At 43.3% G+C, this 20,282-nt stretch overlaps 1 protein-coding gene across 4 annotated transcripts in view; it reads left to right on the plus strand.

Moving 5' to 3' along the window:
- Nucleotides 1–20,282, plus strand: part of SMYD1 (SET and MYND domain containing 1) — a 53,006-nt gene that overhangs the window by 4,708 nt on the left and 28,016 nt on the right. For 2 of the 4 annotated variants that reach the window (XM_062209823.1, XM_062209825.1), the window contains exon 1: nt 4,871–5,055. The exons of the other annotated variants lie outside the window; for them this stretch is intronic. In XM_062209823.1, coding sequence (XP_062065807.1) covers nt 4,919–5,055 — 137 coding nt within the window. In that variant the 5' untranslated portion in view covers nt 4,871–4,918. Of the gene's footprint in view, nt 1–4,870; nt 5,056–20,282 lie in introns of those variants that run through there. 4 annotated transcript variants of the gene reach the window in all.

The following is a 20,282-nucleotide window of genomic DNA, read 5'->3' on the forward strand; positions in this document are numbered from 1 at the left end:
CTCTCTCTCTCTCGTCTTACCTTTCAAATAAGTAGAATAAATATTTTTTTAAAAGATGAATTTATTATCTTACAGTTCAGGAGATCAGAGGCTGGACATGGTGTTCATTGGGCTGAAATGAAGGTGTCTGCTGGGCTTGTGCATTCCTTCTGGAAGTTCTAAGGTGAGAGTTTGTTCCCTGGCCTTTCCCAGTTTCTAGAGCTCACCTGAACTTGCCTCCCAGCTCCTTCCTTTATGTTTGAATTTGGCAACATAACACCTTCCAACATCTTTCTATGTGACTCTGACCCTTTGCTGCCATTGTCACATCTTCGTTTCAGACCCTGCCTTCCTGTCTTCCTCATGTAAGGATCCTTGTGATTTCATTGATCCCACCTGGATAATCCAGGATAACCCCCACCTCAAGATTCTTAATTTGATCACATTTGCAAAATCCTTTTTGACATGTGTCTTGGTTTATTTTCTGATGGCTATAACTGAATACCATAGACCAAGTAATTTATGAAGAATAAAAGTTTATTTGGCTCATGGTTCTGAAGGCTGGGAAGATCAAGATTGGATGAACAATCCAGTGAGTTAGTGATGAGTCTTTCTTGGGGTATAGACTCTCTGCAGAGACCCAAGGTGGCACAGGGCATTGCAAGGCAAGACAATGTGTCCTCACTCATACAGTCACAGTTGCATTGGGTTAAGTCCTCACCCTTAGGACCTCTTTTAACTTTTTTTTTTTTTTTTAAGATTTATTTAAAAGTTAGAGTTACACAGTGAGAGGAGAGTCAGAGAAAGAGGTCTTCCATTCACTGGTTCACTCCCCAAATGGCTACAATAGCCAGGAGCCAGGAGCTTCTTCCAGGTCTCCTATGTGGGTGCAGGGACCCAAGGACTTGGGCCATCTTCTACTGCTTTCCCAGGCCCTAACAGAAAGCTGGATGGAAATTAGAGCAACCAGAACTTGAACCAGCGCCCATATGGGATGCTGGCACTGCAGGCAGTGGCTTTACCCACTACGTCACAGCACCACCCCTCATTTAATCTTAGTTACCATCAAAAGGTCCTGCCTCCAATATCACAGATTAACTTTCCATTGTCTTTTTAAATTTTTTAACATTATTTCAGAGGCAGAGAGACATACAGACAAACTTAGAGCTCCCATCTTTTGGTTTACTCTCTAAATCATTGCCATGGCTGGGGCCAAACAAGGCTGAAGCTGGGAGCTAGAAACTCAATCCAGGTCTTCTCCTGTGGATGGCAGGGGCCCAGCTACTGAGCACTCATCTGCTACCTCCCAGGGTGTGCATTAGCAGGAATCTGTGTTCCAGAGCAGAGCTGGGACTTGAACCAAGACACTAACATGGGATGCAGTGGGATAGATGGCCCAAGTGGCATGTAAATCACCATGCCAAACATATGCCCCTGTGCATTGAATTTCAACATGAGTTTTGGTGAAGGCATTCAAACCATAGTACCATGTAAGGTAACGTATTCACAGATCTGGGGATTAGGGCCCAGGCATCTTTAGGGGGTCATTATTCCTTCACTGTGCTTAATAATCCTCATTGTGATATGGTTGAGATCCATTGATCTAACTAAAGCTGTCTGTTCTGGCTTCCCCCTTCCTTCTAGTCTTATGGTGGGTAGTTTCTTCTTTATGGCTTGGGTTTTCCTGTTCCAGGGTACAGTGGCTGGAGGAGGACAGCCCAGCCCCTGCCAGGCTGAGCTGCTGGCTCCTGAGGGAAGACCATGAATTACCAGGCAATGTGGATGCAGGGAACTCATTAGAAGCTGAACTCTTTGTGCATCTTTGTTTTTCTTGGGAGCATGTGATGTTTACTTTTGTGAGGCATCTTATTTTAAATTTTAAATGTCTTAAGTTGTTTTGGCCTTTGGGGTACATCCAAAGTCACTGAGATATTTTCTAGCTTCTGTGGCTATGTGGTCTCACCTAAAAAACAGGATATGTTGATAGGGGCTAGGCAGAGAAAAGGAACCGAGAGACTTCCAACAGTGTTTCTGCCGTGGCCCTGCACCGCTGAAAGTTCCTCTCCTTCCGTGTTGACTTGGCACACCCACTTTCCATTATGCACCTGAGCTTCACTCCCTCATCGTGCAGGAGGTGGCTTCATGACCACATGTATGCCGAGCTCTGAGTGAAGACCCCATAAAACCTTCTCAGAGATTGCTATGTGCACTGAACCCTGCCCAAACTCCATCCCATTTGTATATTCAATTAGGGCACCACGGCCTGCCTTACAAATGCAGTAATCTGAACTTCAGAGGGTGTAGCAGCAGGCAATGGCAGTGCCAGCAGATACCACTCTTTCCTCCGGGAGAGAGGCTTCCTGCATTCACTTCTGAGTGTGTATTATATCCTTAAATGAACCCTGCTCTCATTTTTGCACTTTATGTCTCTGCTTTGACTTCATCTCTCATGCTAAGACAAAAACGTGGAATAAATCCAGGGGGGACACCCCACCCCATAACATTATCTGACAAAGGACTTTTTGCTGTGCTTTGGGGAGTTGAAGGAGTTTTGGGAGATGAAATTTGGTTGAAGACACGTTAGAGTTTCGGGGAACATCCTGATAGTTTTTGGAGGAGAATATAAACAAAGAAATAAAAGAAAATGGAGGCTGGTGCTATTGCTGAGTGAGCTGAGCCACTGCATGTGATGCTGGCATTCCATATGGGGGCTGGTTCAAGCCCTAGCTGCTGCTCTTCTGATTCAGCTCCCTGCTAATGCACAGAAAGCAACAGAAGATGGTCCAATACCTGGGCACCTGCTACCCATGTGGGATACCCAGATGAAGTTCCTAGGTCCTGGCTTTGACCTGGCACAGCCCTGGCCATTACAGCCATTTTGGGAATAAATCACTGGATGGAAGACTCTCTCTCTCTCTCTCTCTCTGTCTCTGTGTGTGTGTGTGTGTGTGTTTCTCCATATCTCTGTAGCTCTAACTCTCAAATAAGTAAGTAAATTTTAAAAAAGATTTATTTTATGTATTTGAAATAGTTACAGAGAGAGGTAGAGGCAGAGAGAGAGAGAGAGCTCTTCCATCTGCTAGTTCACTCCCCAAATGGTCACAATGGCTGGAGCTGAGCCAATCCGAATCCAGGAGCTAGCAGCTTCTGGGTCTTCCATGCAGATGCAAGGGCCCAAGGACCTGGGCCATCCTCCACTGCTTTCCCAGGCATATTAGCAGAGAGCTGGATTGAAAGTGGAGCATCTGGGACTCGAACCAGCACCCATATGTGATGCCAGCACTGCAGGCTGGGACTTTAAGCTGCTGTGCCACAGCACCGGCCCCAGTAAATTTAAAAAAAAAAATTAAAGAAAATACCTGTCATTTAATGAGTGTTCTATGAAGTGCCAAGTGATGTGCTGTGGCTTTTATACATGTTATCTTATTTAACCCTCACAACAATCCAGTGAGGTAGAAATGATCCCCTGGCATTACAGATTCCATCTCAAGGGGGTAGTAGTAGTCTCAGAATTCATATTCACACCCACAGCACTCAGAAGCCAGTGTTTATAAACTACTACCCTCACAGAAGTCCAGGACATGGGACCCCATAAGGAAATGTGTCCTTATGTTGCTATAGGGGTGTACCTGAGACTGGGTGATTTATAATGAACAAACAATTTATGGGTTCATGGTCCTGGAAACTAGGACGACCAAGATCAAGGAACCACATCTGGTGAGGGCCTTCTCGCTGCATCATAGCACAGTAAAAGACATCAGGTGGGCAATAGAAAGAGAAGGGAAGAGGGCCAAAGTCACCCTTTGATCAGAAACCCTTTCCCCAGATATTGGCTTGGGAGTGGGGCTTTTATGACCTAGTCATCTTTTGGAGGACACATTGGAACCAAGGCGAGAAACTAAAAAATATTACCTAGAAGATAAAAACCACAGCTGCAGATCCACAGGTGTCTTGCTTTTCAACCTCAGGGAGAGTCACCTGATGACCAAGAGTGGTGATGTTTACTTCAAAGGGGCTTTTAGGATTCACCCTCCCATGTCCTCACTCCTGGACAAGACAGAGGATGGAGCTGGTTGGTATTTTCCTGGCAGCAAGCACAAGTTTAAGGGAAATTGTATAAAAAGATACAGGTTGGTGTTGTTATTTCAAAGCCTGCCTTCTCTGGATCCAGCCTGCACCTAGCACACCTACATCATCAGCAAGACTGGGAACAGAGAACTCCCAGGCTCCAAGCCTTGGGTTAGAGGTGCTGTGGGGAGGGGGCACCAGATGATATTAGAGAGGAGGGATGCCTCTGGAGCCTGAATAGTTGTGTTATGTATATACCAACAGGCTCAGTTTAGCTCCTGCTGCTTCCTGTCAACAGTGCATCCATGGGAAGGGCTGCTGGGCTTGGGGTGAGGGGCCCAGTTCCTTGAGAAAGTGCAAACCTGACAGCTGAAGGGTCCCAGAGCAGCACAAATCACCTTGCCTCTTCTCTTGGACCATTCCAACTGTCTGCTTTAGATTGACAGAGGCATCTGGCTGCTAAAAATACCCTACTGACCAAGTGTTCCCTATTTCAACGCAAGCTAAACACCGCTGCAGTCCAGAGCTTGGCTCATACAAATAGTTCCTTCTTGCAAAGGATCTTTGCAAAACTTGTCAGAGCCAGTCCCAGAACCACACCAGCCCATGGTCATTTTTCGCTCTGGCAGCTTTACTGGGTGGTGAATGAGAGCTGAGTCAGACCACAGTCCTCTTGCCTGTCTCATCCCAGCCACCAGGAAAAGAGGAGGAGGGGGAGGTGAGGTGAGGGCCCAGTGGCCGAGAGGGGGTAGGGAAGGGGCGGTGGCTTGTCCATTTATAGTCTTGTTCCTTGGGATGCTGAAATAGCAGCAGTGACAGGAGACTTAGCTCAGTGTTAAACATCCACCGTGTGGCTCTGCCGGGCTCTGAGATGACAATAGGGAGCATGGAGAACGTGGAGGTGTTCACTTCTGAGGGCAAGGGCAGGGGTCTGAAGGCCACAAAGGAGTTCTGGGCTGCGGACATCATCTTCGCCGAGCGGGCTTACTCTGCAGTGGTTTTCGACAGGTATGAAATGGGCAGTTTCCCTCTCCCCCCACCGTGGGTTTCGTCGGTGCCAAACTAAAACACTTTGCCTTCAAAATCATCAGAGCAAGGGATAAAATTCACATGGTCCTTTTTAGCAGCATAGCACTTCTGACCATTTCTGCCTGAGATATGCTGTGTTCTGAGAAGGGCTGTCAGGTGAGCATAGGCTTGGGGCCACCCTCCCCTAATGTCTGTGAACTTGAATGAGAGTGTATGTCATGGGTGCAGTCCTGGGGAAAATATTTTCTTACAGAAAACTTAACGTGTTCATCTTCCTTTAATATCATAAATATATGAGAGGATGAAGTAATTGTGGAGGCGAAAAAAATTTGTTGTAATCCCCAGGTAACACAGGCATCCACTTACCCTTTAAAAGTAGAATATCAGCCAAACTCAGTTCCCTTTGTCTTCCCTCAGAAGTAACTATGCTGTGATTTTAATGCGCTACCTTCAGGAATGTTCTTGCGTTATTGTGTACAGCTATCTGCAATTATTAAAATGGATAGTCACGTCAATTTATTTTTATATAAATTATATTTATATAATTTTATATTTTTATATAAATGGCTCCATATTTCATTTTAGAACTTGCTCTTTTCCCTAAATAGCTCATATTTGACAGTGTTCTTGTGAGAACTATAAGTCCATAGATACTTCTTTTAAATCCTTGAAGACCTATTTCTTTTCATTACATGTAGAACTACCCATGTTGACCCATATGTTATATGGATCACCAATTTTTAGTGCTGTAAATATTCTTTCCTATAAACACAAACTTTTTATTCACCCGTTCCCCCATTGAGAAGCATTTTGCAGCTTCCAATTCTCCATGAATGTAAGCACTTCTGCAGTTAAGTTGCATGACTGTGTCCACTTGCACACATGTGTGATTGCTCTCTAGGTATTAGACTAGAAGAGGAATTGCTGAGGTTGCCATTTTCAGCTCTCCAAAGAGGCTTTGTTATATCCACATCCCCATTCCTGCACAACCTTGTCCACACTAAATGACTAACCTTTTAAATAAAGTGAAACTTTAAAAAAAACCCAAAACAATACGTGATGATTACATGAAAATGATGCTATTTTCTGAGCCCAAAGTTGGGGTGTCCTGCCTGACAGTTACATGGTCTGTATCACGATGGTGTTTGTGGTTGCCTGGCTGCAGCAGTCATCCTGGGAATGCACACTGCTTTTCAGAGATCCTAGAGCAGCATTCAAATTGTCTTTACATCCTGCCCTGGAGACCTTTGTGGGGCGGCAGGCAGCTGGCGCGTATGGCTCTCTACCACCCATGGAAGGTAAGGGGCCAAGGCAACAAGTACAACTTTTTAGGAGTCTTCATTCTTTCATTTATTTATTCATGAGTGTGTCGGGGTGGGGGTGAGTGCAGTTAGGGAGTCAGCCGGCTTTGGAGTTAAAACACAAAAGTCCAGAAACACACCGAAGGTGAACAAGGATCTTGGTGTAGTCACTGCCTTGCCATCTGGCCCTGTGATGACACCTGCATTTCGTACCTCCGATTCCCCAAAGCCAGTGTCCCAACATCATCAATCAGCTTCCCATTCTATGATGTAAAAATTATGTAGATAAAAATTATATATTATAAAAGTAAAAATTCTTTAGGAAATTTAGAAAGCAACAAAATAGTTCATCACACATGATAACTACTTATATATAACAATTCGGGTGGTTCCTTCCAGCTTGTTTCTTTTTTTTTTTTTTTTTAAGATTTTATTTTTATTTGAAAGACAGAGTTACAGAGAGGGAGGTCTTCCATCCACTTGTTCACTCCCCAGATGGCCGCAGCAGCCGGAGCTGCGCCGACCCAAAGCCAGAAGCCAGGAGCTTCTTCCAGGTCTCCTGTGCAGATGCAGGGGCCCAAGCACTTGGGCCATCTTCTACTGCTATCCCAGGCCATAGCAGAGAGCTGGATTGGAAGAGGAGCAACCAGGACTAGAACCGACGCCCATATGGGTGTTAACCATAGGCCAGGGTGTTAACCCACTGTGCCACAGTGCTGGCCCCCTAGCTTGTTTTAAGACAGAGGCTTTATTCATCCTATACACCTGGGATTCCTATTTTATAAGCTATGTCTTTTTCATGTAATAATTTAGATGTGTCCTGAGCTGTTCTGTGTCTGCCTTCATATATACAGTATTTAAGGGCTGCATGTTCTTCTGTCACTTCCTGATGACTAGACATTCAGGGTGTTTCCATGTTTTTGTTATCATAAATAATTCATCATTCATTTGAAGCCATAACTGTGAAAAAAAAGCTAAGTGTACAGTGCTGATAAAGTGCTATGTTAAATGGTATATTACCATTGCAGTAGTAATAAAAATTAGGATGACTGGGGTAAATGAGCTTTAAAATAATTTTTAAAAAATCTGAAAGAGAGGTTTTTAAATGCTGTACTTAAACTTGTAATAGCACAGATGAGGGCTGTTCCTTTTTTGGTTGTCATTGAAATGGCCCAGAGGAAGCCAGCTCCGTGGCTCGATAGGCTAATCCTCCGCCTAATGAACATCCATGAAACCACCAACCAACTTAAATAGAATATTCCAATTCATTTCATTGTCACTCTTTATCCTGTCCCATGTCTGCCCCAATGGTAACTACCACCCTAAGGTTTTTTTCTTTCTTTCTTTCTTTCTTTTTTTTTTTTTTTTTTGCTATTTTTCCATTCTTTAAAAATGTATTTATTGGGGCTGGTGCTGTGGCGCAGCGGGTTAATGCCCTGGCCTGAAGCGCTGACATCCTATATGGGTGCCGGTTTGAGACCCGGCTGCTCCACTTCCAATCCAGCTCTCTGCTATCACCTGGGAAAGCAGTAGAAGATGGCCCAAGTGCTTGGGCCCCTGCATCTGCATGGGAGACCCAGAAGAAGCTCCTGGCTCCTGGCTTCGGATCAGCTCAGTTCTGGCCGTTGTGGCCAATTCGGGAGTGAACCATCGGATGAAAGAGCTCTTTCTCTCTCTGCCTCTCCTCTCTCTGTGTAACTCTGCCTTTCAAATAAATAAATAAATATTTTAAAAAATTTATTTATTTATTTATTTGAGAGGTAGAGAAACAGAGACAGAGAGAGCTCCCATCTACTTGTTCACAATAGCTGGCCCCTAAAACCAGGAGCTGAAACTCAACCTGGGTCTTCCTTGTGGATGGCAGGGACCCTACTACCTGAGCTAGCACCACTACCCACCAGGGTGTGCATTAGGAGGAAGCTGTAACCAGGAGCCAGAGCCTGGGACTGAGTCCAGGTACTGTGAGACAGGACTTGGGCATCCTACCCATCAGCTTAACCTATAGGCTAAATGCCCACCCTCTCTGCCTTTTTAGTAATAGTTTTGTTACATAGGGATATATTTGTAAACAATAGAATAACTTATTTTTGGTGTTTTGTGTTTGATGTTATAAACAACTGACAATATTATATATCATTTTATGCCTTTTATTTCACCCAAATGTTTATTTTATGAAATTGTAACTAATACAATGAATAAACTCTGTATCGACCACAGTGTGTTTTTCCAATCTCCTATGAATGGTTGCTATGAATATTTTTGTTTCTAACTCTTGGAAAACAGAGGGATGTGTCTTAGGAGTGGAATTACTGGATCATTAACATATGCGCCATTCAGTTTTGTAATATATAATGCCACACTGTAGTACTGGTTTGAAACTTTGAAGGGTGTCTTTGCTAGAATAGGCTTAGCGTAGCATTAACAATAAAAATCCAGCACTTTGTACTACACTTCTTAGTCACGATCTGTTTAACTTTGCTGGTTGGAAAGACAGGTGGTCTGTTTAAAGGTAAAAGCAAAAGTGAAACTGGGAAATGTTTTCCAGCTCCGGCCAATATATTGCATTGGGGGTACCATGGTCTCTTGTTAACTGTGAGTCATGCACACTTTCTTTCTGAACTCCACCTTGGCCTCAGATTCTTTTTCAGTGCTCCAGGTGGCCACTACTGATCAGTTGGAACTGGCGTTTGCAATGAAGTATGTTTGCCACCCCTCTTAGATGTTTCGGTGGGTGCTGAAAGAGAATGGAGGAAAAGGAGAATGGCAAGGTCATCTTACCAAGGACCCGCCTTTCTTGCACACGACACCAGAGTCCAAGTAACACGGGGCTAATCTGGGAATTCACAATGCTGTTTTTTTAGTTGGTGTTCACATTTTTTAAAGTTCATTTTAGAGAAGTTATAAGCTACGGAAAAACTGGAGGGAAAAATAAAAATTCTTTGCAATCTTATCATACAGAAACAACTATTAATATTCTGGTATATATCCTTCCAGTTGTCTCATGTGTATATAAATAAAATATTTTCTTGGATCAGTTGAGTTGCAGGTGGGCTGGAAGTAGTGTGAGAAGCCTTATGTCAAACATAATCTTGATTGTTAAACACATCCCAAAATTCATGATATTAAGGTACGCAGGAAGAAGTTAGTTTTAGAATGGCAGGAATATGGCATGCATCTAATAGTTTATCAATTTTAGGATACATATTTCAATTTAATGTCTCTGAAATCATAAGGTAGCCTAAAATCTATCACTCATTATGGCTTAATTGGTGAATTTTTTGTATCTTAGTGGTAAATAAAAATGTGCATCTAATCAATTTAATTAAGATCATTAAATAATGTTTATTTTGTAACCCATTATCTTCACAATATGTTGTGAATAACTTTCCAAACTATTGATATCTGTCTGCACTATTTTTAATAACTATGTAGTATGCTGTTTATTGCATATTAACTTAACCAGATGCCATCTTTTGTATATTAAAGAACTTTTTTTCTAGTATATTTCTACATATCTCTTTTTATTTATTAAGATAAACTCCTAGATGTAGAAATTTTTTAAAATATTTTTGTTTATTTGACAGGTAGAGTTACAGACAGTGAGAGAGAGAGACAGAAAGAAAGGTCTTCCTTCTGTTGGTTCACTCCCCAAATGGCCGCTACGGCCTGAGCTATGCTGATCCGAAGCCAGGAGCCAGGTGCTTCCTCCTGGACTCCCATGCGGGTGCAGGGCCCAAGCACCTGGGCCATCCTCCACTGCCCTCCCGGACCACAGCAGAGAGCTGGACTGGAAAAGGAGCAGCTGGGACTAGAACCCGGCGCCATATGGGATGCCAGTGCCACAGGCAGAGGATTAACCTAGTGCGTCACTGCGCCAGCCCCATAGATGTAGAAATTTTTTATTCAAAAGACATTTCCAGCCGGTGCTGTGGCTCAATAGGTTAATCCTCTGCCTGCGGCGCCGGCACACTGGGTTCTAGTCCCGGTCGGGGCGCCAGATTCTGTCCCGGTTGCCCCTCTTCCAGTCCAGCTCTCTGCTATGGCCCAGGAGTGCAGTGGAGGATGGCCCAAGTGCTTGGGCCCTGCACCCACATGGGAGACCAGGAGAAGCACCTGGCTCCTGGCTTCAGATCAGCGCGGTGCGCCGGCCGCAGCGCGCCTGCCAGAGCGGCCATTGGAGGGTGAACCAACGGCAAAGGAAGGAAGACCTTTCTTTCTGTCTCTCTCTCACTATCCACTCAGCCTGTAAAAAAAAAAAAAAAAAAAGAGAGAGAGAGAGAGAGAGAGAGAAAAGGCACTCCCGGATGGGCGCAGATTTGAGTCCTGGCTGCTCCACCTCTGATCCAGCTCTCTGCTATGGCCTGGGAAAGCAGTGGAAGATGGCCCAAGTTCTTGGGCCTCTGCACCCATGTGGTAGACTCGGAAGAAGCTCCTGGCTCCTGGCTTTCCATCAGCACAGACCAGTTGAGGAATGAACCAGTGAATGGAAGACCCCCCCCCCCTCTCTGCCTCTCCTTCTCTCTCAGTGTAACTCTGACCTTCAAATAACTCTTAAAAAAAAAAAAGACATTTCCAAGGCTTTTAGTCCGGGCTTGCAAATGACCTCTTCTGAGATCACACCTTCCCCCACTAGCAGCGTGGGTATGCCTTGCTGCGCCAACCTGTACAGCCCAGAAAGCTGTCTTTCATGTTTTCAACTTAACGTATAAAAACTTATTTTAGTATTGCTTTCATTTGAATTTTTAATTAAAAAAATGCACAGTAACTTTTTTTTGTCATTAACACCTATTTTTATAATTGGTTTTCTTTTTATGCTCTCAATTTTTAAGTATATACAAATCTCATTGGCTTATTATTCCTTTATGTCCAGATCTTCTAAACAGTTTGAATTCTTTTGTGTAATTTTTGTTTTGTTTCAGTGATTTTACAGTTCTGAATTAGTTTTATCTTTCTTTAATCATCTGTCTTTTATTTTAAAAACTATTGCTTTTTCATATAGCTTTTAAAATTATAGCTGTTTTAAGTTTTTGTTTATTCATTTCTTATTGTATTTGTTTATTTTTCATTCTGAGCTTATTTATTTCATTTCCAGTTAAATAGAATGAGAAGATCAATGATTTTAGCCTGGAGTGTGACTTTTGCCTTCAGCATAGATCTCTGTCTTTTCTCTGGTTAGATAACCCAATTGATCCACAGACTAAAATCTTGGAGGACATTTCATTGTAACATGGATAAAATTGCATAATCTCCAGCACCATCAGAATCACCGTGATTATCATCCAACAATAACCCATGCCTGATAGATATATGATCAAACTGGTATGGGTTCAGAATTAAGCAGGTGAAGGAATTTTTTTTTTAAAAAAAGATTTACATATTTAATTGCAAGGCAAAATGACAGAGCAAGAGGGAAAAACATGAGAGGGAATGAGATCTTCCATCTGCTGGTTCACTCCCCAAACGGCTGCAAGGGCCAGAGTTGGGTAGGCTGAAGCCAGGGGCCTGGAACTCCATCTGGGTCTCCCATGTGGGTGGCAGGGACCCAAGCACTTGGGCCATCTTCCACTGCCTTCCCAGGTGCGTTATCAGTAAGCTGGATCAGAAATGGAGCAACCAGGACCTGAGCCTGCACTCATATGGGATGCAGCATTGCAGGTGAAGGGATTTGAAGTATGCTATAAAGTAATGAAAAGCAGACTCTCCTCTTCTGATCACCCTCCGCAAATAACGAACTGTTGTAGGAAAACAGAAGAGGGGCCGACGCTGTGGCGTATAGAAGATTCTGAACTGTTTTTTGACAGAAGCTTAGAACCAGGCGCCTTGAACAGAAGTTACTGAATCGTATTCCAGGTCAGAAAGGGAATGAAAAAGCCCTGAGCCAGACGTCAAGACACATGAGAATTATGTAGCCCTGGGCACCTTCAACTTCAGGACATCACCTCCTACCATGTCTAGTATAGTTTGTTCATCACTTCTGAGGGGGCTTCTGTAATTTTGCTTTTGAAATTGTTATTTCTTTCCATTTTGCTTTTTTTTTGGGGGGGGTCTAGTTTTTAAAAATTTCAACACTGTTAAAAGGTGTTGTCAGGCTCCAAACATTTTCCTCGGACACCCAGAAGCATTTAGGCCCTCAGAATTGAGCCTCTATTGTCCTGTGGGTTGAATGGGCCCGTCAGTGCTGTCTGAAATGGGAAGGGCAACCTCTTTCCCGGTAAAGCCTTGGCAGTGGTGCTGCACCCAGACAGCTGGACGACAGAAGAGGAATTGAATCCTCTGACCCTGGTGGTCTCTTCCAACCTGAGATTCTATGGGTTGCATGATTTCTTCAGCCATGTAAAGGTCTCTGATGCAGCAAGAGGGAAATACTAGGCTAACAGAGGAATGGGACTTATTCTGATTCTCAATGAACCTTCAATAACAAGGGGCGAGCTGACTTCTACCATTCACGAATTCCTAAGAAGCAAAGGAAAAAGGCTATTGTGTGGATGTACTGCTGGCTGATTCTGAGTTTAGAAGGTATAACCGAAGGAAGTACTCAGAGCTCATGGCTGAAAAAGCAGCAAACACAGCAGGAAAAGTTTCAAAGGAAGAAGAATTTTTGCAGTTAAGATTTGCTGTGCAAGCCACTTTATTTTTATATCTCCTCTTTATTCATTTACTAAAGATGTTTGTAAACCAAAAAACAAAACAAAGAAACCAAAACCAAATACAAGGGATGGCACAAGAATGTTGCTTGTGAGCAGTGGTGGGAGCCAAAGTACTACCAGTTATTCCTTTTTAACAGTCCCTCATTGTTTTGAGTTTAGAGCTTATTTATCCTAGAGTATCCTAACCTGAATCTTTGGATCCTTGTGTAGGGAACTGCCTGTGATGGGAGATCAGGGTTTATGTGATGTGCACATCTGCTTTTTATTCTTGGGTAGAAAGGCTGTGAATCACTTTCAAATGGTACCCAACCTGGAAGAAGGTTGAGTCCCATTGAAAGATGGTGAAACTGAGTTTGAGAGAGATAATGGGACTCCCAGGTCACGGGGGAGGGAGTGACGGGGTGGGACCAGGTCTCCTTGTATCTCATGCTGTCATCACGTCACATTCCATCCTGCCCCTCCAACCAGCAAGTGTACTTTCCAGCATTGCCTACTCAACTTTCTCTTGTTCTTATTGGTGCAGCTACTAACGTGCAGTCTGAATAAAATCAAGGGCACCCATCCATCAATTTTGGAAGAATCAAAATCTGGTTCTTGGGCCTGATAATGGTTAGAGCCAGAAACTCAAGAGGTAGAAAACAAGAAAATACATGTGATTATAAAGGGGGAAAAAAAGCTTACAATAATAAACCAAAGTATTAGTTTTCTATTGCTACTATAACAAATGACCACAAATTCAATGCTCAAAACAGCACAGACTTATTATCCTGAAGTTCTGGAAATGGACTCACAGTTCTGTGTGTCTGTCCTTCTCAGCTGCTAGTGGCTGCCACGATCTTTGGCTCATGTTCCCCTCCCTGGTTCTGCTCCCCCTCTGACCTCTTGCCTCTTATATGGACCTCGTGGTTCTGTTAGGCCCATGATGATAATTCAGGATACACCCTCATTTCAAGATCCTTAATTATGTCAACAAAATCTCTTTGATTGAGTAAGGTAATGTTCACAGGTTTTTTTTTTTTTAAGATTTATTTATTTATTTGAAAGAGTTACACACAGAGAGAGAAGGAGAGGCAGAGAGAGAGAGAGTGTGTGTGTGTCTTCCATTTGCTGGTTTACTCCCCAATTGGCTGCAACGAGCAGAGCTGCACCAATCCGAAGCAAGGAGCCAGGAGCTTCTTTTGGGTCTCCCACGTGGGTGCAGGGGCCCAAGGACTTGGGCCAACTTCTACTGCTTTCCCAGGCCATAGCAGAGAGCTGGATCAGAAGTGGAGCAGCTGGGACTTGAACCAGTGCCCATATGGGATGCTGGCACTGCAGGTGGCAGCTTTACCTGCTACGACACACAGCACCGGCCCCCACAGGTTCTGAGAACTAGGACATGGGCATTTGTTGGGGGGGACTATGATACAGCCCAGACCAACCAATAGTAGGAACTTTTTAGTTTAATCCAATCCATCATAAAATATGTTGAGAAGGAGAAGAAGGGAAAGTTAGTGGATTTTTTAAAAAGTTCTTTAAATAATAAAAACTTGGCAGCTACATGGAAGTAATAGCCTGTCTGCAGGTAACTTGTCTTCACCACGTATTTTCTCCACATGCACTCCAGTGAAGGAGCCTGTGCTTCTGTCTAGCTGTGATTCTGTGGAACGGGGCTGAATCCACACAACGCAGAATCAATGGATATGGAGTACTGATTACACATCATACATTTTGCTAAAAGTGCAATATGAAAAAGGAAAATAGGCACCAGCATAGCAGAATGTAACAAATGAAGAGGAAGTTCTTCATCCTTTCCATAAAACCAGCCTCTGGTGATAACCTGGGTCCAGAAAAAGAGAGACAGCTTCTCAAGTAAAAACTACTGAGAAATCTATTGAAATGGATAACTATTCGTTATGCCATCAGTAGCAAAACAGAATAAGAAATTGACAGGGGCTGGTGCTATGGTGCAGCAGGTTAAGCAACACCAACATCCCATTTGGGTGCCGGTTCGAGTCCCAGCCCCATTTCTGATCCAGCTCTCTGCTTGTGCATCTGGGAAAGCAGCAGCAGAAAGACCAAGTGCATTGGCCCCTTCCACCCATGTGGTCCAGGCTCCTGGCTTCAGTATGGCCCAGCTCCAGCCATTACAGACACTTGGAGAGTAAACCAGCAGATGGAAGATCTCTTTCTCTCTATAACTCTTTCAAAGAAACAAATGTTCATAAATATATTTTTTTAAAAAAGAAATCAATGGACTTTTTCCTAAAGCTGTGGTACTATTTATACTTCCATCAAAAATGCATTAATTTTAGGTTGCTCTACATCCTTGGCAACATTTGTTTTTGCTGTTTTAGCCATTCTAGTGGTTTGTAGTGGTTTTCAACTGGATTTTAATTGCATTTTCCTGATAGCTAAAAATGTTTATTGCTTATTTGCCAAGTCTGTCATTTAATGCACAAAAAAACCCTTTGACAAAGGTACTAGGGTACTTCCTTTTTGGTAATCAATAATAGTTTCAAGTTACTGTGAAAAGTCTGACATGTCAAACCATTGTTCCATTAGGAAAAAAGATAAGTCTATATTTGCAAACTAGAGAGATGAAAAAATTTGCAAGAGGAAATGTTACCTCCTGTCTTCCCCTAGAACAAGCCAAGGACAGTGGTGTGTCCTTCGTTCTTTCTGACTGGGCTTCAATGTCTGCACCATTGTCCAGCAGTATTTCCACAACACTGACATGCCCAGCTATAGCAGCCAAAATGAGTGGAGTAAAACCTGGAGAAAAATAATGATCTTCTCACACATGCTAAGGAAATGAACAATATTGCCTTCCAGTGTGCCTAAGCATCAAAACAAGGCTAAAAAGTAACATGTTTGAATACTTAAATTTTATTCACAAATACTTCAGAAAATTAAAATTGAAAATTGGCCCTACCTTTTTTGTCTCGGTGCTCAATACTAGCTCCTCTCTCTAGCAGTGTTTGTACCAGTTCCTCATGGCCACCAGCACAGGCAAGTGTTAGCGCTGTGTCATGGTTACTCTCAGTCTGTGGGGGGTGGGGGGAAATGAAGAAAACAAAAACATTAGTTTACTGAATAATATCAATATCAAATATGCACAGGTAAATCTGTACCATTCTAGTATATTAAGCATTTTAAAAGTAAAAGTTTATCTTTATCCCCTCTCCCCCTCAATATTGACCAATCTGTTATTTTTCCTTCTTGAAGGGTAAAAATAATACCTGAACTTTATGGGCAATTCTTAAAGTAAGCACCAAGGTGGGGTTGTGGGGGCAAGGATGATTTTCTGGCACATGTTACATGATTAAAATCAGTACTGTGGACTTACTTTCACTTCCAGCTGTTAGACGTAGGTAACACATATTATGTTTATTTTTCTATCTTGAATAACAAACAAAAAAGACACACTATTTGAAATGACAGTGTTTAGAAAGGCAGTGCAGGACAGTGATTTCTGAGGACAAAATGATTAATCCAACTTTGTGCCTGGAGTTGCCTGCCGAGTTACAGTACAAGGGGCAGTACCCAAACAGAGTGTGGCAGTCTCCTTGAGTTGAGAAGAGAGTTTGGAGAGATAGATAGAATTTATGGCACAATTACTAAAGTGGAGAGCACTACAGAGAAAATATTACTCTGGAGACCTTCAAGGGGTTCTCCTCATGTCTTCAGCTGAGCTTTGGTGAGCACATGTGCATTGAGGAAATTATTGATGGCCAGGCAAAGACCACCAGACAGGATCAGGATGAACGACACCCAGAGACTCACAAAGAGTCAAGGATAGTTTGGATCTCACTAGCAAGAGTAACAGATCTTAAAACAGAATCCTCAGTAGTTGAGCCAAATTATTCTGGAACCACCTAACAATGCTGTAAAGCAAGCCTTGAAATGAAAAAATTTACTAAGTAACTTAGCTACTTTTGAGAATAAAGCCCCAAGATATTTATAAGAACAAAAAATATGTAAGATATACTGTGTATTTTAAAAGACATCTGACATCACCTGGCCCAACCTCCCCAAGGGATAGGCAAGGTGGGCAGAGCAGGGGAGGCATCTGCTAGGCACTCAGGCAGTGCCAGGCTTTGTGAGGCTCTTCTTCTGCTATTTCATTCCAAAGTGATAGTCAGTGATCTGAGAGCTCTCAAGGTCTAGGTGTTGTTCCCATTTTCATAAACAGAAACAAAGACTCAGAGAGGCTAGGGGACTTGTTCAAGCTCAGAGGCAAGTAGATATTGGGGTAAGAAGTTGACTCTCCTCTTCCCTACCCTCAAAATCTGTGTATAATTAAGATGTTACTGTTCATAGACAATTAAGTTCTTACTTCTGCTAATGATAGTGACCAATACAGGATTTTCCAGCATTTGTACTCTTAACAGTTTAAATGCTGCTATAAGTAAATTATCTAATTCCTTATGCTTTTAGTACTCTAAACCCATGCTGTACAAAATGTTAACAACTAACAACATGACTGCTGACACTCCAAAAATGGCTCATGTATCTGTGGAACTAAATTTTAAAATTTTAATTAAACCTGAGTAAACCAAAAAATAAAAAAATAAAAAAAATAAAAACTTGACCAGCTCCTAAATGGTTCTGATTAAGGAGTTGAAAGTGCCTAAGAGACTATGCGTATGAATGTGCATAGGGAAAAAGACCACAGGAGCATGAGAAAAAGTTGAATACTTTTAAAGAAATTACTCGGGTTGTTTTTGAAAATTGGAAAAGTTATGGGCTTCTTTGAGCTCGGTGGTGACAGCTGGGCTCTTAGCTGGTATGATTCTGTGTGAGCCTGTGAGAAGGCCAGGATTAGCTCTGGAATACTTACACACACACATGTACTCTTTAATCTGATAGCAGCTGGTGGGTGGGTAGGTGGGGGAACAAATGATGCTATAAATAGAAATAATTTAATAAAAGGATTAGAGAAATTCCTGAACAATTAGTTCAGAAAATGAACAACTATGGGTTTGTTAAAGTGTTCAGGTTGCAGTGTAAAATATTTGTCCTTGATGTTGAGAATAACCAAGGTAGATTTAGAATTATGCCTGCAATCAGACATTTTTTAGCGGTAGAAGCAAGACATATTGATAAGCACATGACCTGTTGTGACCTGTATTGCTGTTTTACCAACTAAGTTTTACATTGAGAAGTTTGGGAATAATCAGCATTTAAATGTAGATTCAGTCCAATGTAAGTTGCCTCCATAATGATGTCATCTTCACTCAGTGGCACACGAGGTCATGTTTTGAACATGGGAGGAAAAGTGTGGATGGCTAGCATACAGAATTACTCATGAGTAGTGGATGAGAAACTTTGAGGGCTGGTGTTTTCATAAAAACATGTTAAAAAGAGAGAGACAATCCCCAGGCTGGATGCAAGGAAGTGATACCACCAAACTTCTTCTGCTAAGGCACGTAATAATTAGTGATGGAGCCACAGGAATCCAGGGATGCCTATTAAGCGTTTGCATGGGTTATTTAAAAACCACACTGGTAGATCCGGGCTGGGAAGATAGAATGAGCCTTTCAACTCTGATCATGTTGCTCCTCCCAGCAGGCCTTCAGGACCTCCCCCTTGCCTGTAGGCCAAGGACATACTACTGAGAGTGGCATTCTAGTCCCCTCCTTCCCCCCTCCAATCTGGTCACCTTTCCAACATGGTGTCCCAGTACGGTACATCCCATGATCTCATTCAATAGCTACTCGTATGTGCCTGCACCCCTCCCTCTGCTCTCTGCCATGGAAGCCGTTCACTCATCTGCACCTCTTCCTGGAAGAACTTAGCTTCTCTCAATGCAGACTCAGCCTGTCCCTAGGGGTCAAGACAATTGCCTCCCCAGTCTCAATGGAAGCACCATCTCCCTTTCTTGAAACTTACAGTGAGTTATCGCCACCTGTGGACGGTGTGCCCCACCTTCTCTAAATGTGTGTAGCAGGAAAGGTTTGTGTCTTGTTTATATTCAAGGCCCTCTTTCACCCTGCTCAATGCACAGCTCATAACAGATGCTCAATAAATACCTGTGGAAGGAGGAAAGGAGGGAGGGAAGGAAGGAAAGAAGGAAAGAAAGAGGGAGTGGGAAAAGGAATTTAAAATACTGCCAAGTCGTCTGGGTATTTGAAAGATAGGAAGTTTTTGAAGGGACCTCCCCCCAGTGTTGGAGGGGAGAACTTTTAAGCAGACTGGAAGGTCACAACAGTTGGTTCAGTCCTCTCTGGCTGTGCTTTTGGAAGCCTGGCCCACCAGGCAGGCGCCTTGTCCTTGAATTTATCTGCCCAGTGTCTGACAATTTCCATACAAGGAACTGAGCAGCAACTGCCCTTTCAACCCTCTTGACTCTGACAGATGACAGAACCCAGGGTAGGGTGAGAGTGAGTGGGGACCAGCTGGCCCGGGCTTGGCACTCTCGGGGCTGCAGGCACAGCAAGTGGGCCATTTGCAGCTGCCTCTGCCCTGTTTTTGGGAGCAGCATCCAGCCTCAGGGCCCATTATGAGAATACTATCTCCATGGGGATTTTATACTAACGCTGGGGTGAAGATGTCAAAGCACCTCTTTGAAGACTGCAAAGCACTGAACAAATGGGGACTACTGTCTTCTCACGTGGTCAGGCAGGTGAGCCTCAGGAGACATGAGATCTGGCTGTGACAAGCACTCTTTCTCCTGGAACACACAAAGTGGTTTCAGGATTGTGTCTCTTGCACACTCTCCTACATTAAGGAGGCTGTAACGGGGCAGAGTTGAGATTTCTGTCTGGGAAGTGTCCTTGCCCCCTGGGAGGCTCGCCTGTAGCCTGGCTGTCTTCCTCTTGGGCAGCTGCTCCTGCTCTGACATCACCTGGCCCAACCTCCCCAAGGGATAGGCAAGGTGGGCAGAGCAGGGGAGGCGTCTGCTAGGCACTCAGGCAGTGCCAGGCTTTGTGAGGCTCTTCTTCTGCTATTTCATTCCAAAGTGATAGTCAGTGATCTGAGAGCTCTCAAGGTCTAGGTGTTGTTCCCATTTTCATAAACAGAAACAAAGACTCAGAGAGGCTAGGGGACTTGTTCAAGCTCACAGGCAAGTAGATATTGGGGTAAGAAGTTGACTCTCCTCTTCCCTACCCTCATAATCTGTGATGATTCACATTCCAAACAATAGCTGTCAAGTAAACTTCATATTCATTTAAAAACTAACTTATGCTGGGGCTATTGTGGCTACTCTGTGGATAAAACTATCGCTTCCTACAGCGGCATCCTATATCAGAGTGCCAGTTCAAGTCCTGGCTAC

The sequence above is a fragment of the Lepus europaeus genome, chromosome 13, assembly GCF_033115175.1.
Source record: "Lepus europaeus isolate LE1 chromosome 13, mLepTim1.pri, whole genome shotgun sequence".
NCBI classification, from domain to species: Eukaryota; Metazoa; Chordata; class Mammalia; order Lagomorpha; family Leporidae; genus Lepus; species Lepus europaeus.